The sequence below is a fragment of the Carica papaya genome, chromosome 9 (assembly GCF_054855325.1).
Source record: "Carica papaya isolate Zhongbai chromosome 9, ASM5485532v1, whole genome shotgun sequence".
Taxonomy (NCBI): domain Eukaryota; kingdom Viridiplantae; phylum Streptophyta; class Magnoliopsida; order Brassicales; family Caricaceae; genus Carica; species Carica papaya.
In genome coordinates, this window is record NC_142317.1 from 3137523 (window position 1) to 3162482 (window position 24960).

The following is a 24960-nucleotide window of genomic DNA, read 5'->3' on the forward strand; positions in this document are numbered from 1 at the left end:
ATTTTTCTTGATGAAACAAGCAGCGTAAATGAATGCCAGGGGAATTAATCAAGGCTGCGTTTCATATATAAAAAATTTTCAGTTTGCGCGTTTTAGACGAGAGGATAAAAATAAAAATGGGAGAGAATTTTGACTGCCTCAACCATTCGTCAAAATTCCAAGGAATGAAAACCAAACGTCTACAGGACACGTGTCAATTCATTACCTTTTGTTCCTTTTAGATTGCACCAAATCCACGTTTTTTTCTTGGGTTACGTTAACATTTCTCTCACTCTGAGCCGTCACTGACGTCAAATTTAACGGAATCACGGCCGCCCATCTAGAAACCCGTAACCGAACTAGTGCAGATAACCGCTGACCTCTCTCTCTAACGCCTCAATTCTACTTTTCGCCAAGTCCCTCGTTCGGACCCCTTCTCTCTCTCTCTCTCTCTCTCTCTCCCTCTCTTCCCCACAGCAAAAAACTCGTTTCACTTCACAAAGTTTAATTTCTTTTGTCCTTCAGTTTCTCGGTAGCCAAACAGACGCCGGGGCTCCTGATGGCGGCAGAAAGTGGAGATGAGAAAAGCTGGGAAGATACGCTGAGGAAAATGCTACCGGCCGGTGCGCCGTTACCAGACGAAGAGCAGCTTGATTACTCCATTGCTGTGGAGTACGAAGGTCCGCCCGTGCCCTACGAGGTCCCCACGGTCGATCCACTGGAATTGGACTCTCTTTCCATTCGTACCTCCTCCATGGTTTCTGTGTCCGATATTCCTTCCTCGATTCCCGTTGCCGCGCCCATTGTCTGTAGGGTCTCGAGGTTTAGTCCTGTCAATAATGGATGTCCAGTTAGAGGTTCGCGTTGTACTCCCGTTTGGAGAGCTCAGTCTGACTTGTCAAAGCAGGGAAATTGTGTAATCGGGGGTGGGTTGGAAGAGGAACCGATCTCTTCAGCTGCCGAATCGGCTCCAAACCCTTCTGCTTTGGCTTTTGATGAGGACAAGAGGACGAACGTTGTGACATTCAGGACGCCGAGGGATTCAGAGTCCGAAGATGACGGATACTCTTCATCGGCAGCGCTATCGAGTGATGCTATTGGATCGCCAGTGGCGCCTCAGAGGAGTGGAGAAGAAAACGAATCAAAGAAGAAGAAGACCAAGAAGAAGATACGAGGAGTGTGCAGTAGGTGTGGGAAAGGGAACAGGCTGAGGGAGAAGGAATGGTGTTTGGTTTGCGATGCAAGGTACTGTAGCAATTGTTTGCTTAAGGCCATGGGATCGATGCCTGAGGGCAGGAAATGCGTTGGCTGCATCGGCCAGCCCATTGACGAGTCCAAGAGGTCTAGTCTGGGAAAGTGCTCAAGGCTTTTGTCGAGATTGTGTAGTCCATTGGAGGTCAGACAGATAATGAAGGCGGAGAGGGAATGCCCCGCCAATCAGCTGAGGCCGGAGCAGTTGATTGTGAATGGGAGGCAACTGAGGCAAGATGAGCTGTCAGAGATTTTAGGCTGTCCGTTGCCTCCCCAGAAGCTAAAGCCCGGCAGGTATTGGTACGATAAGGATTCTGGACTGTGGGGAAAGGTGAAAACAATACGCTCTATTTTGTTCAAATGTGGAATTATACTTTTGATCTTCATTTCTATTCTGCTATGTTGCTATTTCTCTTCCTGAACTTTGTGCTTTTAAATTGAATTTCAGGAGGGAGAGAAGCCTGATAAGATTATCAGTTCCAAACTGAATGTTGGGGGCAAGCTTCGGGTTGATGCCAGCAATGGCAACACAAAGGTGTACATAAATGGCCGTGAAATCACTAAGATTGAACTTAGAATGCTCAAGGTAATTATTCATTTCTTTCTTTGTTACTTATTCTATTTTTAGCTTTCACAATTATCTATCTTACCCATATGGTAAATTACAGGAAGCGATAATCTGCAAACACCACATTTGTTAATCTGATGGAGTTGGAAAGGTCTAAAGCCATTAATGGCTAGTTAGAATTGCTTACATCCACCCTCCAAAAGCTTATTTGGTGATAAATTTAAATGTCTCAAAATAGTAATTGGTACTACTTGAAAGAACAAGCAACAGGCTTCGTGATGCTATGTGAAAACTTTGTTAGAACTTTTGGCAGTATTAGATTATTAATCCATTTACATTCAATCCTCTGTTCTGGATTTTGTTATGTTGATGATACAGGAGTTGGTAATACGTGTGTCTCACTTGTGATACATTTATCTGATGCTTAACCCATTTTCTGCATCATCTTTTTTCTTTTTCCTTTTCTGTTTTTCATTTGTTATACATTTAAATGTGCGTTGCAAGTTGTTGCTGCTTCATTTAACAACTTACTGGTTATATTCAAATGTTTGTTCTTTGCATAGAAGTCATGAAGAATGATGCAGATCATGTTGTATAACTGGTTAATTCTATCAAATTAAACTTTGCAATAAATGTTTACTTGACTAAATTACTTTAGAAAACGTCAGCATAAGCAGTCTAGCCTCTCCTCTACCATATTAGTCACCTGTTTGTTGGCTAAAATTGCGCTTTTTTAGTAAAATCTTGCTTGTGTCTGAATTTATATCCTAATGCATGCACGTGTCCAACATGTTAGAACGTAAATAATGATAGAGGCAGATAATTTCTATCTACTTGAGCTTTCGTATAACAACTACCAAGCACAATCTTCTCGTATGTCAGAGAACATGGGTTGAGTTTAAACTTTGGCAATCTCACCCCCTATTATTACTATTCGCATCGATTTGCCTATGTTGTGCTCATGAGCCTCATCCACTATTTTATTTTTATCCATTTTTGGACTTTAAACCATTGTGTAAAGCCTTCACTTTTTCATTCTATCCATTTTGGCCTTTGAACCATTGTGTAAGACTTCACTTTTTCACTCTATCCATTCTATCATTGTGTAAAGCTATCAATGTCCTTTTGGCTTGCACTCTGTTGTTTAATATGAGGCTGTTCTCTCTCCTTGAAGTTGAGTCCACGTATTAAGTATTGGTTAATACTCCTGTTCCTCAAAATTAAACTTCCACACATCATTTGGGTTGATATCACTTGTTAAGCTCAATATCCTGCTTGGAGGTGATTGGCTATGAGTCTATATTTTAAGCATTAACTTGCATTTCTTTTTTTTCATTATCAATTTTTTATAACTTTGTTGCTTGTGGCCATCTTTAGCTCAATATCCAACTTGAATGTGAGGGGATGCCTTTATCTACTTTGCCAAGGGATTGAATCATTATTTTGTCTTAAGGCATTTTGCTTTCATCTTTGCATTTTTTAGGTTTTCTTTTCTTGTGGTTGAAGTATATTTTCTACTATCCTTCTCATTCATCCCTTTCTCTTTAATAAAGATTCTTTTATTCCCAAAAGAAGATGATGAAGTTGGGTGATTTTTTATATGTTGTAAGTTTTTGAGTTTTAAAATTCGACTTTCTTTTTGCCTCTTTCAGCTGGCCAATGTCCAGTGCCCACGAGATACTCATTTTTGGGTGTATGATGATGGATCTTACGAGGAAGAAGGTCAAAACAACATTAGGGGGAACATATGGGGAAAGGTTGTCCTACAACCTCATAATGCTAAATATGTTCTTCCAATTTTAATTTGGCATGTGAATAAACTGTTTTATATTGGATTTTTATTCAGTTGCAGTTTAATTTTTGGTAGGCAGGTGTCTACTCGTTTCATTTGCTCCTTATTTTCATTGCCTGTACCACCTGCAACCTCTGGGTCAAAAGAAGATCCAACTGCTTTTTCAAGCAGGTCAATGGCTGAGTATTTGGAACAGGGAAGGGTTCAGAAGCTTCTTCTATTTGGACTGGAAGGATCTGGGACTAGCACTCTCTTCAAGCAGGTATTTTCCTGCTTCACTGCTCTTACATAGAATTCACATCTTTGTGATGTTACAAGCACAGACTTCAGATACTTGATAACCTTACTAGAAATTTCTAATGTTAGGCTGTTAACTTTGATTCTTTGAATATACTTGACAATGTTTCCTTTGTATATCACCCTTGTATATCACCATTCACTTAATGAGTCTGTAATATTTTCTGTTCTTGCACCAACTAGGTCAAGTTTTTATATGGGAACAAGTTCACTCCAGAAGAACTTCAGAATCTCAAGCTTATGATACAAAGTAACATGTACAGATACCTTAGCATATTGCTTGAAGGACGAGAAAGATTTGAAGAGGAGGCTTTGGCGGAGAGCAGAACTATTATGGATGGTGAGGGCTCTGCCTCAGGTACTGTCTTCTTATTTTCCTTTGTTGTTCAATGTTCCCATTCTGTATTAGCATTTTACTTTTTTGTTCATCAAGCAATTAGTTGGCTTTGTGCTGCAAATTTAGACCATAGGTTATTTCTCTAGTTCTATATAATAGTAACTGAGAATTATTTATAATCTATGCATAGATTGTATTGCTGGTAATTATTTCAATCAAGCAATTATTTCAAAAAAAGTAATGCTGGTAAGCTTACTTATGCGATTATGGAACCTCAGCCTCCCTTTGATGGAGTTAAGTCTGTATGCCTCTTTTGATTATATTGTAGTATTGATGTCTCCTTTCAGAATTTTTTAAGATAACTCTACCCTAGAAGCTTAGGAGGTCACTGTTCATTATAGTTTCCTACTTCTCACTACTGTCTTCTTTGAAGAGGAAGACTACAATGAAAAGAACGGCTAACCAACTGTGGATATTTCCTCATGTTCTTTTCCCTCCCAAAAGATGGAAGTGGCTTCCTGCTGCTTCCTCTCTTTTTGTTCCACTTTTTTGCCTCCAGGAAAAGTCCTGCTTTTTTTTTTTCATAGATCTAAGGGGACATCATGTGGTCACATAAGTTTAAAGTTACTACCTTTTCTTGGTTGCTTCTCTTTTTCTTCTCCTAGCACATCTGCCCTGGTTGCTCCTTTTCCTCTCTCTAACCAGCCTATGAACTAAATCATGATATGCACTGAGAACAATGAGAGATATCGCATAGTGCTTGCGAATAAATAAATTGAATAGACATTTTGGATGTCTATTCAATTTTCTAGAGCTTTGTATTTTTAACTGATTGCAATACAAATCAGATGAAACGGAAGATGATGGAGATAAGCAATGCATCTATTCAATTAACCAAAGGTTCAAGCACTTCTCTGATTGGTTACTGGATATTATGGCTACCGGAGACTTGGATGCATTCTTTCCTGCAGCAACGCGTGAATATGCACCTGTAGTGGATGAGGTCTGGAAGGCTCCTGCCATACAGGAAACCTATAAGAGAAGAGAGGAGTTGCATAACCTCCCCGATGTTGCCAAATATTTCTTAGATCAGGTACATATCTGAAATCTTTCTCCTGCTTCCACTACAATCATATACTCTACTGCTGTCTCCTTTTATTTCTTTTTATTGTATCTTTCATCTGCTACATATGGGTAAATTTTGAAGCCAAATATGCTTCAACCTAAGTGTGAAGGTCTTCAAAATTTCGTATTCGGATTGTGCTTTTGCTTGTTATTGAGTTAACAAGTGGTTTTTAGGTTCCAGAATTTCTGCTTTCTTGAGTTATTGTCTTATCACGTCCTCTTATTTGGAAGAATGTGATACGTCTTTTAAGAATGAGAAGATAGAGATCTCCTTTTTAATATGTACATATTTGATGGAGTGACAACTTGTCAAGCGAAAACAAAAAACCCTTAAGAGAAAAATCCTATCAGAATACTTTTGTCAAATAGATCGATCTCTCTCTCAAAGGGAATTTTTTTTTTCGGTTGAAAATCTAAGAGCATGCAATATTTACCAGCATATGGAATCTATTATTATTGCTATTATTTCTTAGGACCATTTGAAAATTTGGTAATTACTTGTAGGGGTTATTTTCTTAATTTTTACCTCAAATTGCTTAGGACCATGTATTGTTAACATATTAGTTACTAAAATTAAAAGAAATAGTATTTCTTTAAAAAAAAAAAAAAAAGAAATAGTATTGAGTTTTCTTCAAATTTCAATTATATGGAATAAAGAATATGACAAAAATAGAATAAAAAATTGAATAAAAATAGTATCTGATTCCAAATTAATTCAGTCTACAATTTAAGTTAGGTGTTTTTGTAATTATCTCCTTGACAGTTGGAAATACAAAATCTATAGTTGTAAATTGAAGAGATAAATGAAGATGTTTAATTATGATTGAAATATGTAAATTATATTAAACTTCTAGGTATCAAAAATGGGATGAGAATGGAATAGGTCTGAGCCAAATGCAACGTAAGAGTTTATGCTCATTCTGCATACACATGTATGAACAAATTAGGTAAAATGCAATATCTAACAAGTTGGATTTATTTAGATCTAGTATATCCATTAAAAGCTCCAGCGAAAACTCAAACACAAGGACAACAGTCAAGCATGAAATACCGATCTCTTATTTATTATAGATTGTCTTTATCTACATACAATATTTTATTTGTCATTCATTCAATAGCTAAGACTCAGTTGGAAGTTCAGGTTGCTCTTGTACCATTTACAAATTGATTTGTAAGTTGATTAGAGCAGGTGAGGGCATGGGCTATGTTACATTTTACGTTCAAAAGTGGATTCTTCCAATAGTTTCTGAATCATTGGTTAGGGTGAGATTCAATATTAGGTTTTGCCAACTTTAGCAGGTTGGCTAGCATCTTTTGATATTTTTGTTTCAAGTTTCAGAAATATAAAACTACTAGATCAGGCAGGATTGTCTTTTTTATTTTTTTGCTTGTTATTGCTATTTTCTATTTCTTTTTAAGGGTTAAGGGATCGTATTTGGGGAATGCGGAGGAAGTATTCTGTGTTATTCCCTAGCATTGAACTCTCAGATAAGGATATCCTCTGCCAGCTTTTTTATTTTGTATTGTTTCATTCAGGCTGTTGATATATCAAGCAATGAGTATGAGCCTTCTGAGAAGGATATTCTATATGCTGAGGGAGTCACTCCAAGCAATGGTCTTGCTTTTGTTGATTTCTGCTTTGATGACAGAAGCCCCATGTCAGAATTATTCAATGAGAATTCGGAGTGCCCGCCTCCTTTAACCAAGTAACTATACCTTTCTCCTTTTTCCTTTAACTGTGTCCTCACCAGCATGTAGCCATGGTTTTTCTTGGTGATACCAAGGACAATCTATTATATGTTTGTTGATGATTTCCCTTTTGCTGTAGGTACCAGCTAATACGCATAAATTCCAAGGGATTGCATGATGGCTGCAAATGGCTGGCAATGTTTGAAGATGTTAGGGCAGTGATATTCTGTGTTGCCTTGAGTGATTATGACCAGACATACGTGCAGGGTAATGGTTTTGTTTCCAACAAAATGCTGGCAAGCAGAGATATGTTTGAGGGTCTTGTGAAGCATCCGTGTTTCCAGGACACCCCATTTGTGCTTTTGCTGAACAAATACGATAGTTTCGAAGAGAAGGTAAACCGGGTGCCACTATCCAGTTGTGACTGGTTCAAGGAATTCAGCCCTCTGAAGCCCAACCAAAATAACCAGAATCTGGCACAGCAAGCATATTTTTACATAGCAATGAAATTCAAGGAGCTTTATTCTTCAATAACTCGCCAAAAGTTGTTTGTCTGGCAGACCCGAGCTCGAGTGCGTGCATCTGTGGACGAGGCTTTCAAGTACATAAGGGAGGTGCTGAAGTGGGATGAAGAGAAGGATGAAAACATGTATGATATTGCTGGGGACGATTCATTTTACAGTACGGAAGTGAGTTCCTCCCCGTATATTAGGCAGGAATGAGTAAACTCTCTATGCGCCCGCCCCTGTATAGCGCTGGTTCCTGGGGGCAGGTTCAATGTTGGTGACATCTAACTTTTGAGAATTGAGTTCATTCTAGGGTTTGAATTCAAACTTTGGATTAATGTCGAGGTTTAATGATTAATTGGTTCAGATATGTGAGTTTTCAATTTTTTTTTTTTTTTTTTTTTGGAGGGTGATTTTTCCATGTGTATAGATACAACATCTGTTCAACATAAATAAACATGTCATTTTGAGATTGCAAGTCAGGAAGTTTGAATAACTATTTTAATATTTTATGAGGTATGTTAAAAATGTATCTTCAAAAAACTTTATATTACTTTACCTTACCAAGTCTTATCTCACTAATATTATTGTGTATGTTTTTTTAATGTTTTCCTATTTATAATCTAAACCAAATTAGTTTATGAATATCATACTCTATATATGTATATATATATATTTATAGTGCTCCAATGATGCTTTACACGATGTGGGTAGCAATAATTACGCAACAAAATGATAGCTTTACATGTTTTTTGTCGTAAGAAATATAAGACTCGATGTTTGCATGCAACACATTGAATATTATTTATAAAGTCACATTTTTTTTTTTAATCTTTAAATGAAGTATAATTACTACAATTATCTTATAATTTGAACTTAACCTATTTTTTTAGATAAACATTCGATTTGCAATCTTTAGCAAATCTTTCTTCTTTTGGTAATAATAATTCGTAAGCCTAATTGACCGTAACCAAAAAAGTTATATTACAAAGTTTTTAAACTACACTATCTTCCTTGTTTGAATTAGAAAGAGAATGAATAAATAAAAATATCAATTAATTAATAAAATTTCATAAATGTAATTTTACAAAATAATTAATAAAATATATTAAATAATATTCTTTCAATTTAAAATGTCTGATTAATTTTGATAATATTCGAGAAAAATAAATAAATAAATAAATAAAACCATGACTGGGACATTTCTCTCAATCCATTCATTCAACGGTCAATATTCAAATTCCTACTAATTAAACTCCTCCTCCTCCTCCTCCTCCTCCTCTTCTTCTAACCTCATGATGAGTCAGTCATCAGTCGTATTTTATTTTCTAACATGTAAAAGATATGACTTGATTCTCCCATTGATTCTTTCTTCATTTAATCTCTACTTGTTTAACAAGCTCATCCTACCAAGACTTTCAACGCCCATCCTTGACACCTGTAGCTACTTCAATTTTCTGATACATTAACCGTAAATACATATATATATATATGCACACACACAAACACACAGGTATATGCATAATATGTAATCAATACTACCCAAAAAAAAAACCAGTACCTAAAAACTCCTCTCTCCATTCTTTCCTTTGATTTTAGTGGGTGTTCTGGCAAACATGCCTTTTAGTTGGGGAAGAAGAAAGGCAAAATCTGAAAATGCAGCAAAAAAGAATCTGCTAAATCTGAAGATGGATCAGCTAAATATTCCCACTCATTTTCTTTGTCCAATATCCCTTGATCTCATGAAAGATCCTGTTACCCTCTCCTCTGGTATAACCTACGATCGGAAAAGCATAGAGAAGTGGCTTGAAGAAGGGAACTTCACCTGCCCTGTTACTAACCAGGTGCTAAAGAGCTATGATCAGATACCTAATCATAGCTTGAGGGTGATGATTCAAGAATGGTGTGTGGAGAATAAAAGCTTTGGGATCGAACGGATACCCACTCCGAAAATACCCGTTTCAGAGTTTGAAGCGTCGGAGGTGCTTGTAAAAATTACGGAGTTGACCCGGCAGTTGGATCGACGGCTCTGCTTAGATTTGGTGAAGAAGACGAAGAAATGGGTTGGTGAAAGCGAGAGAAATCGGCGCTGTATTGTCGCTAATGGAGGTGCTGGTGTTTTGGCTAGAGCGTTTGATACATTTGCGGGGGAGAATTATAGTTCTTTTGAGAGGAACCAAGATTTGCTGGAAGAGATTTTATGTGTTCTAAATTATATGTTTCCACTTGACATGGAAGCCAGGATTTCATTGGGTTCAATGAGTTCTTTACGTTGCATGGTTTGGTTTTTGAACCAGAAAGATTTTGAAGCCAAACAGAAATCTTTATTCACACTTAAAGAGCTTATTTATTCTGACCAACGATTTGTACAACCTCTGGCAGCCATTGAAGGAGTTAAAGAAACTCTGTTTCAGTTCATCAACAAACCCATTTCCCCTGCTATCACAAGGTCCTCACTAATGGTGATTTTCAACTTGGTATCTGCAAATTATGATAATCGGGGGAAGACCCAGGTATCATTTGTGAAGATGGGTATGATTCCAGTGCTAATTAATCTCATAATCGACTGTGAAAGGAGCATAAGCGAGAAGGCATTAGGAGTTCTTGATATGCTCTGTGATAGTAAAGAAGGGAGAGAAGAAGCCTGCAAGAACGCTTTGGTTTTACCAGTTTTGGTGAAGAAGATTCTAAGGGTATCTGAGATGGCGAGTGAGTATTCAGTTTCTGCGATTTGGAAGCTGAGGAAGGAGGAAGGTGGGAGAGTTTTGGTTGAAGCTGTTAAAGTTGGAGCTTTTCAGAAGTTGCTGGTGGTTTTACAGGTTGGGTGTGGTTATGAGACGAAGAAGAAAGCGACTGAGCTTTTGAAGATCTTGAATCCCTACAGGGCCGAGTTCGAGTGCATTGAGTCAATTGATTTCAAGGGAGTGAAGAGATCTTTTTGAAACATATATGTGTATATATATATATATATATTTTTTTTTTTTTGGTTTCATTTTTTCATTCATTTTGTTGTGTAATTTTATACTAAAATTCTAAATCTTGGGTTTTATTTGGAATATATAAATCATACAAAAGTTGATAACTTTATATATACACACACGTAAACAATTTCCTCTAGAGGAACATTTCTAAATGTTGACATACGTAGATGTATTATGATATTTAACCTTGAAAAGTACTTATTAGAAACAAATAACTAATAATTTTAGAATATTTTTAAACTTATATTATATTTTTGCTTTCTCATTTTCTAATTATATGATATTTTAAATGATTAAGACATAAATATTTACATATGGAATCTATTTATACATGTTAAAATTTCTTTTGACATGAAAATATCTCTAAAGACTTTATGGCATAACCTAAAATACCATTTATATTATGAGACGTATTAATTATATAATTAATAGTGGAATACTAAAAAGTAAAATTGAGTTCTTGAATAACTTAAGGATCATATATTTAAACCTAACTTTTTTTAAAAACTAGATAATATTATCTAATTTGATTAAAACTATATAATATTAGAAAATAACTTTTATTCGTTAAATAAAAAATTTATATATTTTATTAATTAAGTAATTATTAATATATAATATAGTTTTTAAATTTAAACTTATATGTTTTATAAAAGCAGGTAAAAGTATGTCCACGATCAATTTGAATAATGATTTATTAAAAAAACTATATCATATATTTTATACACGTTGTTAATGTGAATATGGTAGAGATGATTTTAGGTTATTTTAAACGTTGTCCATGTGACAATTCATGTGATTCAATTTAATTAGAAGCTGTAAAAATACCATGGACTTCACGTGCTTAATTTAATTGAACAAATAAATTCATAAAAAGATTCACAATGTGAAATCATCCCTTAATTAATTAATTAATTCTTTTGACTCTCCTACAAAATACTATAGAATTGTTTGTAAAATATTGGGTTTAAGAAGATCATCTCAAAAATAAGATCACAAAATATTTAAAATAATTTAATTAAATATTGTCCAAAATTAAATAAAAATATATTTTCTGATATATTTAAAATTCTCACTAGCAGAATGTTTTAAATAAAAATAAAAATGGGCCCAAAAGCCCATTAAATTTCTTTCTTACGACTTGACCCACCAGGTCCAGGTGGCTATGCCTCTTGAACTTTCCAGAACAGTCAACTTCACTTACACACACACACACTATATATATATATATATATATATATTCTACTGGATTGCACTGCAGTTCCTTGAAAGCCACCCATATTTTTATACAATTTTCTAGTATTTTATAACTGTTGAATTACAGTACAGCATTAACTATTGAATTATTTCAGTTTAAATTTCTTATATTCTTATTTTACTTGAATAAATAGGAAGTAGTTTAACTCTGAATTCAATTCAAACACTCAAAAGAAGTGGCCGTCAAAGAAGACAAAAAAAAAAAAGTTAAAACAAACTCTGAATTCATGTCTAAGTTTCTCTTTCAACAAATAAAATCCAACAACAGCCAAAATCTATAATAGAAACATGGGAACAGATGGGCATGGAATGCAAAATGCAAATCTGTGACATGACTCGTCACAGTAACTTGGGCTAAAGATACCAGCTTCCCTTAGAAATTAAGAAAACTACTTATATCTGATTCAGTTGATTCCCAGCTTACTACTGCTCCTTGTACCTCTTCTCAACTTCCTCCAAACTATGAATCTGCTTCTGATACTTACAGATGCGGTAGATACACCTGTCAAAGCATTCAAAATCACAAAGAAAATATTGATTGTATGATAAACTGCATAAGCATAGACTCCAAACAAGGTTCTTCAACCAATTTACCAATACAGAAGGCACGCAGAAGCACATAAGACCACATTTCTTTGAGCCTTGTAGATCTGCAAAATAAAGAAGCAAAATCTCAAGTCAAATAACTCGTGGGAGTGAAGAGGAAATTCTTTAAACAGTCGAACTCGCATTTTTCTATGGGATATTCAACCCTGTTGGACAGGAACCTGAAATATATGACTTTGTTGCAGCTTCTTATATTATATTACAACAGTAAAATTTTATGTGGTTCTCTTTACACTAATATTCCTTTTTGCTTTGGGATAAGGATGAACACTTCCTGAAGCCTGAATCCAAGGAATCCCAAGAGTGCTGGGTGGTACTACAGACTGGTGAACCACACAGGCCAAGGTCTGGTAAATTAGCAACTAAAGAAGCAGTTTCTAACCTCTTGATAAGTCTCTTTTTGTCTGAACAAGATCATAAAAAATTTCCAAAGAAGACCCTTTCATGTAACTCCAAAATTTTGTTGCACATCTCTTGTAACTATTAGCACATTAATATTCTAATTAGAGACAAGTTCAACGTGATACACAATACCCAGGCTAAAACTTTTACTTAGAGGTGATATACACTACCTAGCAATTAAATGATGACAGCTAAACCATGCTAACCATAAATCTGAAAAAGAAAGTATTTTCTATGGATACAGAATATTGATAATTGCTTCTATATATTCAATTCACACCTTAAACAAATGCAGGACTTCCAAACTTTTACATCAAACCAAATAAAAATAAAGAAAAATGAAGTAGAAGAGAAAAGAATCTTAATTCATTCTGGAAACAAAGTCTGGGTACTCTGATACGGACCAAAATTTAAGGAACACAATAGTTTCGGCTCAGATTCTTGCTGCAGTTATATTAATAATGTATAGAAATCAGCAAGACAGAAGATAGATAAAACTGCTTTGAGACATAATACTTGGAGATCCTACCAAGTAAAAAATATATAACGTATCAAAGAAACACTTGGTCCATTATAAGGTAACTGCTAATCTCCAGATAGAAGTAGGAAGTCACACAGGAAGAGAAAAATCAGGAGATAAACAAGATGTCTTCACGTGTTCTTGATCCGTTATCCTTTTTCTCTATGGAAAAAGCAATAACTTCCATTAAAATGTAAGGTATTAGTATTGTTAAACTTCATAGATGCAAAATACTTACGTTACTTGCTGCTTGCTCAAACAGAGTCTCAACCTAATTTACTGTTCAATGCTGTTAGATGGCAAGGTAACATCCATAGAAATCATCTTTTTCTATTAGGAAAAATAATTGAACTTACTAAACTCTTACTTAACATGTCCCCTACTTCAGCTCTCTCTAATGAAGTTCGAATAGCTGTTTGGGACTGTCCCATATTTCACCAGAAGCATTTTATTTGGTACAACCATGAACATATTAGTAGTTTGATTAACCTAACTTTTTTCAATTCAGTAACTAATTTTTCAATTTACTAAAGTATATCTTAAAATTGTTCTATGCCATGAAAAATGTAATTGCTTGCCCCAGTGTCAGAGGAACTAAGGACAGAGCAAAAGAACTCCTTATTTGACTGATAATGCACGACAAGATGCCCTTTCTAACTTGACTGAGACATCCTCATAGTACCTCAACATGAATTGAAATGGAGGCAAGGACGATAAGGACTAATTCCACCCCTCTTGAATCCACTTAGTTCCCTAAATTCATGTAAATCACAAAGGTGCACAAAAATAAAAAAGCACCTGCTATTGTCTTTGCAAAATATTTATTTATAATGGATAACTTAGTTAGCCTTTCATTTCCAAAATGTCCTTCTGATGCCTAATAATTTCCTTCAGCCTAAACCACATCAAATATCAGAAAAGACCTTCATAGTTTACACATATCCATTAAGGTTATGCTTGGAACAACTCAAGCACTTCTGTGGAATTCATTACGAATTTCTTAAATTTAATTTAAGTCAGAGGTAAGAAAAATTAATTAGAAGGTGATAAAAAATAATCACCTAGTGAAATTAGAATAATTCATTATAAATTTTATTAAAATTTACCAAAGTCTAAAATGTATCATTTCAATTCCCCTAAAATTACATAAGCCCAATTATTTCAAATGGAATTTCACCATTGAAACTAGATGCGGATTCTCATATGAAATTGAAACAAAATGTTTCTTTTCCAAACATGGTCTGAACTGGTGATCCATTTGTGAGATAGATTTTTAAGTTCATTAAGCAAATTTTCAATAAACACTCTTAAAATTTTAATCAACATTAGTACCACAATCCCTCTCAGAAAAAAAAAAAAAAAATTATAGAGTGAATCAAATTGATTGCTCAACTTTCCTCAATTTAACCCTAAAAAAAACGTATAATTGCAGTTCATACTCACAGATTTCTCATAACGATCTCTTTCAGTAGCTGTGCAGGCCTCAGAGGTACACATCAAGCGGTGCTCATTCTTCCAGTAGATATCTGCATTCGACCACCAACACCACAAGTCATTAGAAACCTTATCCCAAATCAATGAGAAGTTTCGTAACGGAACACCCCTACATACCTACACCCTAATGAAATTACCAATCAAACGAATCGCGACTGGAGCAAAATGGAAAGCCAAAACAATCGAAAAGTCATGAAACCAAAAACAAAAATCGAAGAATGCTGAGAGAGAAAGAGAAACCTAGAAGCTGGAACCCAGCAAAGGGGACTATGAAAAGAGCAGGCTGGAGAACAAGAGCGACGAGTGAGACCAATCGGTTCTTCAAGAGCTTCGGCGAGGGAAGAGTCAAGAGGATCGCTACTGCTGCCTCAGCAGCTACCACGTATGTCAAAATCATCCACTGCAACGCCATTTCGCTTCCTCCCTGAATCAATCAAATCACTCGATCCTTTCTCCCGACACTAATTTTGCTTTATGCTTTAACAACGCTCTTCGTTTTCTCGTTGCGAGTGTTCAAACCCGGTGCTCTCTCTGGTACCTGACTTAATGACGAAGGCACGAGAAGCATTTTTTTTTAAAAAGTGGAAATAATTATTTTTTTAAATCAAGAATTGAAATAAAAAATAATAATTATTTGTTCATAGGTTAGGTAGTGTTAATTAAAACAAGATTAATTATAAATTGATATTTAATAAATTACTATTTGTTTGTTAATTTTCATATATAATTATAGTTTATAAATTTGATTTGTACATTTTAAATCTTATTGATTTTATTATTTATTATTTAATTAACTACAATAATTTGATAAAAAAATCCACTCTATATACGTCCAATCTCTCAAGTTTGATTTTGAATCATCAAACATACGTAAACAATATATAAATAGCAATGTAAAATTATAAATTATTTATAATAAATATTAAATTTTATTTTATTTAATTAAAAATTAAATATTTTATTAATTAAATAATACGTTAACAATAATTATAATAATTTTTTTAATAAATAACACATTAAAATATATAATTCCATTTAAATTTGTAAAATATTACCAATATATAACCAAAAAAATTATTTATTTATTTATCCTATTTTATTTCAACACCTCGTTTATATTACGAAATTCATTAGCTGGGCAGATGGACCGACCAGCTACTTTAGCTGGAATATTAAAAGCTAGGAGAATGACATATTCCTACTCACTGTAAGTAACCAAATTACACTATAAGAAATTTAACAGAAAAAAAGTAATTATGACATTAATAATTTGAGATTAACAGCGTGAAACACTAGCATTCCGCTTATCACAATTATAATTAATCTTAATTAACAAATTAAGATTTTTAAAAAGCAAAATTATAGGCTTTAACGAAAACAAATTCCTTGGGATGCTCGTCACGCAAGACTAGTTTCCTAGTCGAATCAACACCCACTTCACTGCAACCAACGTGTAGATGAGAATTGCAGAATCTGAACTTGTAGAAAAGACTTACGTACAGAACCCTCTCGATCTCGAACATACTGTTTTCAGCTTCTTGGACTCCATTAATGGTTACAGTTCGGTCCTCGTTTACCTTCCAAACAGTCGTCGTCTTCTTCTTGCAGTTTAAATGAGCATCGAATATGATGTTTAAGTCGGTAGATTCACGGATAATGTCGTCGGGAACTTGTTCAACTGGTGAAAATTTTACTGGGATTCCATAATCTGAGTCGGATGGTAAGTGAACCACGCTGAGTGGGCAGACCGAGTTGTTCTGAGTTGGGAGTAGAGAAACTCCTCCACCACCTAACCCCCAGAAAGCTGAGAGAACATAATAATCCACCCCACTGCGAAGTGGGTCGCCGTCATAGTCAAGTACTGGAATTGCTTCTGCAAAAAATGGCTGAAAGAAGAAGAAGAAGAAGAAGAAGAAGGGAAGTAGTACTGTAGTAATCTTCATTGTTTTTTCCCCAAGGTTTAGCTTTTTCGCTTCTTGGAGATCTTTTATAATGTGTGGAAGTCAATAAAAGTTGTTTTCTTTTAAAGTTTTATTATTTTTTTAATAAAAATGGAAACTTTATCATTTTTCATTTTTTTATATATAAATATCTTCTTCGAAAAAATCAAGACTGTTTTTTAATTTAAAAGACAGTTTATTAGAGAATAATTATATTCTAATTACATACGAAACTGGGTACAATACTTTTCTAGTTCTTCTTTTTTAATACTGAAATATTACTTTTATTAATAGTTGTATAAAAATATATATATATATATATATATACTGAACAGTTCATACATTTCGTTAATATATTAACCGAAAATATATATTTATAAACCACAAACTCGGAGAAGAAGAAGAAGGCTATTACATGCACGAACAATTACATTCCCCATCGTTTAACGGAAGGACTATTAACTCGGACAAACGAAACCTCAAACTTTGTCTTCTCCTCCACAACCTGCGCACGTCTAATTCCATTATCAATAAAAATATCAAGTTCACCTCGAGGAACTCCAGGGGGAATTCGAACACTCGGATCAAAAACCAATTTATAGTAACCAGATTCAGTGCTGTTAATCTTGAACAAGCTCAGCTCAGATCCCAAATAATGTATCTCATCTTTCCGGCTTTCATGTCCACCATCCGTCACCAAAAATTTCCCCGACGTCCCACCAAACCGGCTAACTTTCCACACAGTCGATTCGCCGCATTTGGTCTTGTTGATGAACTTAATGTTTATGTCTGTTGATTGTCGGACAACGCCGTCTTTGGTTCGCACGTACTGCGAGAATATTACCGGCCGGCCGGTGTCTATGTTGCACCGGTCTTGTGCGACGGTGAGTTGACAGGGTTTGGTATCAGATCCGCGAAACGTTAATCCACCTCCGAGAAGCTGTAGAACACTCGGGATGATGTAGTAGGTGGGACCGACGCGAACTTCATTGCCGTCGATGTCTAATACAACGTCGGATTCGGCGCTGTGCAAAGGTTTGGTTGTGAAGGTTAAGATGAAGAAGAGGAGAGAGAGCAAGGAGATCTTCATTGTTTTGATTTCTGTCTGTATGTGGGTCTTTCAAGTATGTGTATAATATTTAAAACCCATGTATGAATTCGACGGAGAAGTACCTGTATATATATATATATACCTGTAATGTATGTACTGTTTGTTTGATGTGATACGCCGAGTTACACACTGTAATTTACCACCAGTAAAACTTATAAGATAAGAAGAAATGAAATATTATTATGATTGAATTGTGCATGATGAAGTTCAAAGTATCTGGGCATGCTCTCATATTCGGGAATGCTCTTCTATATGATGCTCTCTTACTTATTATCTTTTTAAAAGAGTTACTACTAATAGTTTTTTTTTTTATTTTTACTACAAAAAAGGAAAAAAAAAAGTAAAAATTGTACTTATTAGTGTTAGATTAAACGAGTACACGTGATATGATAGTCGTTCAAGTACAAACAGATACGAAGATTTAAAGGGACTTCAATTAAAATTGAGCAACCAATAAATACGGGCTAAAATATATTTTTAGTTTCTATATTATTTATTTTTATTCAATTTGGTCACTATCTTAATTTTAAGTTATATTAATCATTATATTTAGTCTCTTTATTTATTAACCTTTAACATAATTAACATTTGATGATACGTGTAAGTAACTTTCATATATAACATCTTTTGGATGACCATTGATCAAATATCAAATGTCATGTTGAATAAGACGTAGAAAAAATTTATACATAAATCGAATTAAACCAATCAAACATACAAAATTCTAAAAATATGTTTTAATCGATTCAACGCATTTTACCCACCCTTAATCCCTAATCCCAATCTCTCTTCCTTCTCTATCTTTTCTTCTCCAGGCTCATTCACATGAGCCAAGTTGTTGTTCAATATTGGTACTAAAGCTTACAAAGTGATGAAGCAAGGAAGCGAAGCTTGCCTCTAAGAAGCTTTGCTACATGACCTCATGCTCTTGCATTACTTGTTTCATCATACCCTCAAAGAACTCCATCATCTTATCATCATCTACACTTTCTTGCTTTGAGTACTATGATGATCTTTTTTGTTTTTGATCGGTAGTCCAAACAGCACTAAATTGTTCACCAACAAAAAATTCATCATCTTTATTGTCGTTGTCATCATCATTCGAGCTTGGAGAAGATGAGGAGTTGTTAGAGGAGAAATTGACACCAAATTAAACGAAGATAATAACTATTGTAAGTGGTGGAGCATGAGCAGAGCCAAAAACTGTGGCACGTTGAAAGACATGGATATTAGAGCAGCCGAAGAAGACATTAAAAGGGCATGAGGTGAAGTCATATGATATTTATAATTAGTTTTTTTATTTGTGAACCAATTTGAACTGGTTTATATAGAAATTTTTTAATATCAATGACATTTAATGTGACATTCAACTTGTATTATATCAATCAGAAACTACCACATGTTAATAAATTCAATACATAACATCTAAGTTAACGGTGTTATCATATACTAATGGAGATAGAATAATCAAATTTTAAAAAAAAAAATATAGGGATTAGTTTGAAATAAAATTGAGACAGAGGTCAAAGTGAACAAAAGTAAATAGTACATTAATCAAATTTGTATTTTAGCCAATGAAAACATGATGAACCCATTATACCAATTGATTACTACACGGATTACCCTCATAGTGAATATGAGAGAATTGAATGTCGGATATTTTTATACATTTTTATGAATGTACATTTTTGAGTTATTTGTTATTCTTCTTTTGGAAATTTTCAAATTATGTGTAAAGGCCCAATACTCAATAAAAAAGAAAATATTTAATTGATAAGATAATAGCGGAAGTAATTGAGAGTTTAGGATTTATATTTATTGCACAGTAAATTTGAAATACCCAATATGATTATGAAAATGTCCCTTTTTAAAAGTTAAAATAATAGAAATAAAAATATAACCATAATCCTATAAGGTTAACCTCTGTTGGACAACTTTTAGTCACAACATTCTTGTTGTTTATGATCCAGATCTTGATCTTTCTTATCTAAAATAGTTAAATAAGGTAGATGAACTACACTAACTTAGTAAGAACGCCAATACGTATAACCGATACAGAAAATCAAAGGTTGGTAAAACTCATAAAAGAACTAGTAGAGCCATTTTTTTTTTTTTTTAAATAAATTCATTTAATATAAAAACGTAAGTTTCATATCTACTCTTTTAAGTTCCCAAAATCAGAGTATGAAAGCAATAATCAAGATAAAAATTTATTACACATTTAAAGAATCAATAATAGTAAAACTTACTTTTTTACTTGTTTATTGATACCTATGGAGGTCCATAGAGGTCCCCCCTACACGTGGATACAATATCTAATTTATCAATTAACCGGTCGTCTCATACCCCATCTGGTAATTGACGTAAAATGTAACACCGTCTCAATACCCCGTCCAATATAAAGGTGAATAATGTTTCTTAACCCTTTTTAGTATGAGACTTCTCAGCCTTGTCCGACTAAGGTAATGTCCACATTAAGGTTTGCCCTATATACCGAATCCGTACACCATTTTTCATGATATCCGGTAAGTATTTTATACACATTTGTATGTCATCAACCAACCACCAATTATACATAAATATTTCATATTTACAGATCTATGAAATGACATTTTGAACAGATAATATAAATTGATTATATAACAATTAAGAAAAACGTGATCATGATATTTATTTAAAATTAATCAACAAATGAGAATAACAGTTAAGCAATCAACAACGAGAGGGCAAATAAATATATGAATTACAGTGCATGCGGTAAGCAAACAAATATATTATAGTAATAAATAAACAATATAGGTGAAATAAGCAATTCATACTGACCGATTACCGGCTCCACTGGCGACCTGTATTTAATTAATTAAGGATTTCTAATATTTACAAATTATACCATTATTATTTATTAAACTTTAATTAACCTTAATAGGAGAAAAGAGTTAGAGATTCTTATTTCGAGTTGGTGTTCGAAATACTGTCTCTTTCACTACGCTTCCTGACAGTTCTCGGGTTTCCAGAGTATTTTTCTGCAAAAATTAAAAACACGCATAACATATTCTAAAATATCCCTAAAGGCCAAAAATAAGTATTTTTAATTTTTTCGGCCGGTTTAGGGTTCTGGCATAGTGACAACACTGTGCTCTAGTGTTGGCTCCACCGCTCACGGCGGCATCTCCTATTGGTTTGGCCATTTTCAATCGTTTTTGCACGAAAACCTGCAAAAAATAGGGTTAGGCAGCCTTTGTTGGCCGGAAAAGGGAAAACTCAAGGCATTACCAACAGATGAGTTTTTCAGTGTGGTAGCTCCGCCGTTCCTCTCTCATAGTTGGGGATTCTCTGCGATCGACCTGCACCAGAAAAGAGTTAGGGATGCAACAGTCAAAAGATCGAAGCGAATGGGAAACAGGAAAGGGCTCATGGGAGCAATTTTTGGGTTACGATCGCGGCGGCTCGGCCGAGTTCTACCCTTAGTTTTTGGATTTCCTTTTGCCTTTTGGCTTTGATATAAGTGTGAAGAGGCTTGAAATTGAATTTCGAATGAGGGGGGGGGGGGGGGGTTACCTTTTCGGTGTCAATAGTGACTCTAGTGCAGCGGCGACGATGGTCGGTTTTCTTTTCAGCCACTCTTTTTCTTCTTCTCCAGTGAGGATATGTGAGCCTAGGGTTAGGGTTTACTGAGATGCGATGCTTAAATACACTCCCTCCAGCATCGATCTTGGTCGTTCATGCAGGGACACGTGACCCTCTCTCATATGTTGGATCGCACTTATTTAGGAAATAAATATAGATCGCATGATCGGATTAAATCTGGTCGTTCAATTGTATTTAAAGAGAGAATGGATCTGGGTTATCTGTGCGCACAGGAAGGGATTTGGACTATTGGACGCACTGTAGCTGGCTACGCTGCTGACATGGCAGTCCACGTGGCTAAATTTTTATTATTTTTATTTTTACCCTAGTTTTCTAGATTATATTCTAAATGGGTCCTCCCTTATTTCTACTTTGATCCTGATTTTTAAAAATATTTTCAAATGTATCTATAAACACAATTTAAAAAATTCAACAAAAAATTAAAATTAAAATTTTAAATTTATTTTATTATTATGATTTAATTATCTCGGGCCTAAATTCTTGATCGATGTGTTACAACTCTCTCCCTTAAATAAATTTGATCCCTCAAATTTATCACTCTCTCATTAGTAAAATATTTGAGGGTACTAGGCCTTGAAGTATGATTATAGCTCTTAAGTGGCCTCATCATTCGAGTAATTCTGCTATAAGATCTTGACGAAGGAAATTTCTCTGTTGCGAAGCATTCTGCTCTTCCGATCAAAAATACTAACTGGTACCTCCTTGTATGATAGATCCTCATGGAGTGGAAGTGACTAATAAGACATGACATATGAGGGGTCCAGGTTGTATTTGTGTAGCATAGATACATGCAATACATTATGGACTTTAGATAGTTCTGGAGGTAGTGCTAGTCTGTAGGTTGATGTTCCAACCCTATCCAAGATCTCAAACAGTTCGATGAACTGAGAGTTTAATTTTTTTTCTCTTTCTAAACTTGTTGATACCCTTAAAGGGGGTAACCTTAAGGAACACTTGATCGCCCTTCTCATATTCTAAATCTCTCCTTCGGGTATCCACATAATTTTTCTGCCTACTTTGGACTGTATGGATGTTCTTCCTGATTTTAACTATCTTCGTTCTAATCTCATTTAAAAGATCTAGGTCAATTAATTTTCTATCGCTCACCTCTTTCCAACTGACCGTTGATCTATAGGGTTGATCATACAATATCTCGTACGGAGCTATATCAATATTTGCTTAATAATTGTTATTGTAAGCGAGCTCTATTAGGAGTAGGTGATCATCCCAATGCCCTCCAAAGTCTATAACACAAACTCTGAGCACATCCTCTAGTGTACAAATGGTTCGTTCTGATTGTTCATCTGTTTGAGGGTGAAATGTTGTACAAAGAAACAGTTTCGTTCTCATTACTTGTTGAAAACTTGACCAAAATCGAGAGGTGAACTTAGGGTCCTTGTCTGATACCATTATCATTGGAACGTCATATAGCCTGTTTATCTCCCGGATATAGATTCTAGCTAACTTATCTAAAGGATCGATAATTCTGATAGCCAAGAAATAAGAGAACTTGGTGAGTCGGTCAATAATTACTCAGATTGCATCGTGCCTTGAGCGTGCCTTGGACAACCTTGTTACAAAATGCATAGTGATATGTCATCATTTTCACTTTGAGATTGTTAATGGCTAAAGTAACCTGCCTGAGTGTTGATGTTGTACCTTGACCTACTGATATACAAGGCACCTGGAGATAAACTCAATAATTTTTCTTTTCATCCTGCTCCACCAGAATCGGGGTCGCATGTTTTGATACATTTTAATACTTCCAAGATGCATGATAAAATTTGAACTATGAGTCTCTGGTATGATATCCCTTTTTAGTTCACTGTCATTTGGAACACATACTTTGTCTTGAAACCTGAGCAATCCATTAACAAAGACTCAGAATTCTTGATTTACACTCTATCTTGTATCCTTTCTAAGAGCTGCTAGAGTGATATCAATCAGTTGGGCTTCTTTTATTCTCTGAATCAATTCGAGTTGGACAATTAGATGAGTCAAGCATGTGGCCCTTTTCAAATCCTGAAGCTGTATATGTTGCGCAACCCTTATTATCCTGCATTTAGAAACTATTATGTGAGCCAACATACCTGCACTTTTCCTACTAAGAGCATCAGTTACCACATTACCCTTGCTCGGGTGATATAAGATTTTACAATCGTAGTCTTTGAGAAACTCTATCCATTGTCTCTGACGCATATTGAGATTCTTCTTGGTGAATATATGCTTTAAGCTCTTATAGTCTGTACAAATATCAAACGTTTCCCCATACAAGTAGTGGTGTCAGGTCTTCAATGCGTAGATAATAGTGACAAGTTCTAAATCATGGGTGTGATAATTCTTTTCATGAGTTTTTAACTGTTTGGACTCCTAAACTATGACATTTCTATACTGCATTAGAACGCAACCTAATTCTAGGTAGGAAGCATCATTGTATACTGTATATTCACCTGCCTCACTCGATAGAGCTAAAATTGGCACAGTAGTCAATCACTTCTTGAACTCTGTAAAGCTCCTTTCACATTCATTATTTCACTCAAATTTGATGTTATTCTTCGTAAGTCAGGTCAGAGGGGCGGTTATGCATGAAATCTCTTCTACAAACCTACGGTAATAACTTGTCATACCTAAAAAGTTTTGAACTTCCTTAACCAAAGCCAATTTCTCTCAACCCATCACTGTCTTAACTTTCTTGAGATTCACTGACACACCATCATTTGATATTATATGCTTTAGGAAGATAGTCTGTTCAAGCCAAAATCTACACTTGCTCAATTTTGTATATAGTTTTTTTTTTCCTTGAGAACCTATAACCTGAGTCAGATGCTGAACATGTTCCTCTCTGTTCCTTGAATATACTAGAATATCATCAAGAAACACAATGACAAACTAATCTAAGGACTACCTGAATACCCTATTCATCAAGTCCATAAAAATAGCAAGTGAATCGGTTAACTCAAATGACATGACCAAGAATTCATAGTACCCGTACCAAGTTTTGAAAGTCGTCTTGAGGATGTCCTCTACCCTTATCTTCACCTGATGGTTGTCCAAACGTAAGTCAATCTTAGAAAAAACTTAAGCACTCTATAATTGATCGAAAAGATCATCGATTCTAGGGAGGGGGTACTTGTTCTTGATTGTGACCATGTTCAATCCCATGTAGTCGATACACAACCTCAAAGACCCATCACCTTTCCTGGCGAACGTGACTCCAGCACCCCGATGAGATATACTGTATCAGATGAACTCATTATCCTACAATTCTTTGATCTGTTTCTTCAATTTTTCCATCTCAACACGACTCATTCGGTAAAGAGCAACTGAAATCAGTTGGGTACTAGGCTAAAGATTTATGGTAAATTCAACTTCTCTATCTGCTGGCAGTCTTGGTAGTTCATCAGAGAATACGTCCGAAAAATCTCATACCACAAGAATCTCTTAAATGTAAGTTTTT

General features: G+C 34.8%; 4 protein-coding genes and 1 pseudogene across 4 annotated transcripts; 2 read left to right on the forward strand and 3 right to left on the reverse strand.

Annotated features, from left to right (window-relative positions):
• Positions 1–364: 364 nt before the first annotated feature.
• On the forward strand, positions 365–8022 carry LOC110823176 (extra-large guanine nucleotide-binding protein 3-like). Its single transcript, XM_022053500.2, has 8 exons — positions 365–1561; positions 1679–1816; positions 3451–3555; positions 3670–3852; positions 4071–4245; positions 5073–5317; positions 6886–7055; positions 7178–8022. Exons 1-8 carry the CDS (start codon positions 539–541, stop codon positions 7758–7760), a joined length of 2622 nt encoding a protein of 873 aa, XP_021909192.1. The 5' UTR covers positions 365–538; the 3' UTR covers positions 7761–8022.
• A 760-nt stretch (positions 8023–8782) lies between these two features.
• Positions 8783–10516, forward strand: LOC110823381 (U-box domain-containing protein 21 pseudogene; annotated as a pseudogene).
• Positions 10517–12006: 1490 nt separating this feature from the next.
• On the reverse strand, positions 12007–15358 carry LOC110823509 (B-cell receptor-associated-like protein). The gene is made up of 4 exons (XM_022053903.2): positions 15045–15358; positions 14754–14836; positions 12377–12432; positions 12007–12284 (listed from the first exon to the last, which is right to left on the reverse strand). Exons 1-4 carry the CDS (start codon positions 15214–15216, stop codon positions 12206–12208), a joined length of 390 nt encoding a protein of 129 aa, XP_021909595.1. The 5' UTR covers positions 15217–15358; the 3' UTR covers positions 12007–12205.
• A 681-nt stretch (positions 15359–16039) lies between these two features.
• Positions 16040–16805, reverse strand: LOC110823363 (latex serine proteinase inhibitor-like). Its single transcript, XM_022053737.2, has one exon. It carries the CDS (start codon positions 16745–16747, stop codon positions 16151–16153), a length of 597 nt encoding a protein of 198 aa, XP_021909429.2. The 5' UTR covers positions 16748–16805; the 3' UTR covers positions 16040–16150.
• Positions 16806–17079: 274 nt separating this feature from the next.
• Positions 17080–17913, reverse strand: LOC110823386 (latex serine proteinase inhibitor-like). Its single transcript, XM_022053759.2, has one exon. It carries the CDS (start codon positions 17832–17834, stop codon positions 17172–17174), a length of 663 nt encoding a protein of 220 aa, XP_021909451.1. The 5' UTR covers positions 17835–17913; the 3' UTR covers positions 17080–17171.
• Positions 17914–24960: the final 7047 nt, after the last annotated feature.

Coding starts and splice junctions, on each gene's coding strand:
- LOC110823176 (XM_022053500.2), top strand. CDS start 539: ATGGCGGCAGAAAGTGGAGATGAGAAAAGCTGGGAAGATACGCTGAGG. Junction 4,246..5,072: donor TGGTGAGGGCTCTGCCTCAG/GTACTGTCTTCT, acceptor AATACAAATCAG/ATGAAACGGAAGATGATGGA. Junction 7,056..7,177: donor TGCCCGCCTCCTTTAACCAA/GTAACTATACCT, acceptor CTTTTGCTGTAG/GTACCAGCTAATACGCATAA.
- LOC110823509 (XM_022053903.2), bottom strand. CDS start 15,216: ATGGCGTTGCAGTGGATGATTTTGACATACGTGGTAGCTGCTGAGGCA. Junction 12,433..14,753: donor GAGATCGTTATGAGAAATCT/GTGAGTATGAAC, acceptor TTTATTTTGCAG/ATCTACAAGGCTCAAAGAAA. Junction 12,285..12,376: donor TCTGCGTGCCTTCTGTATTG/GTAAATTGGTTG, acceptor ATGCTTTGACAG/GTGTATCTACCGCATCTGTA.
- LOC110823363 (XM_022053737.2), bottom strand. CDS start 16,747: ATGAAGATTACTACAGTACTACTTCCCTTCTTCTTCTTCTTCTTCTTC.
- LOC110823386 (XM_022053759.2), bottom strand. CDS start 17,834: ATGAAGATCTCCTTGCTCTCTCTCCTCTTCTTCATCTTAACCTTCACA.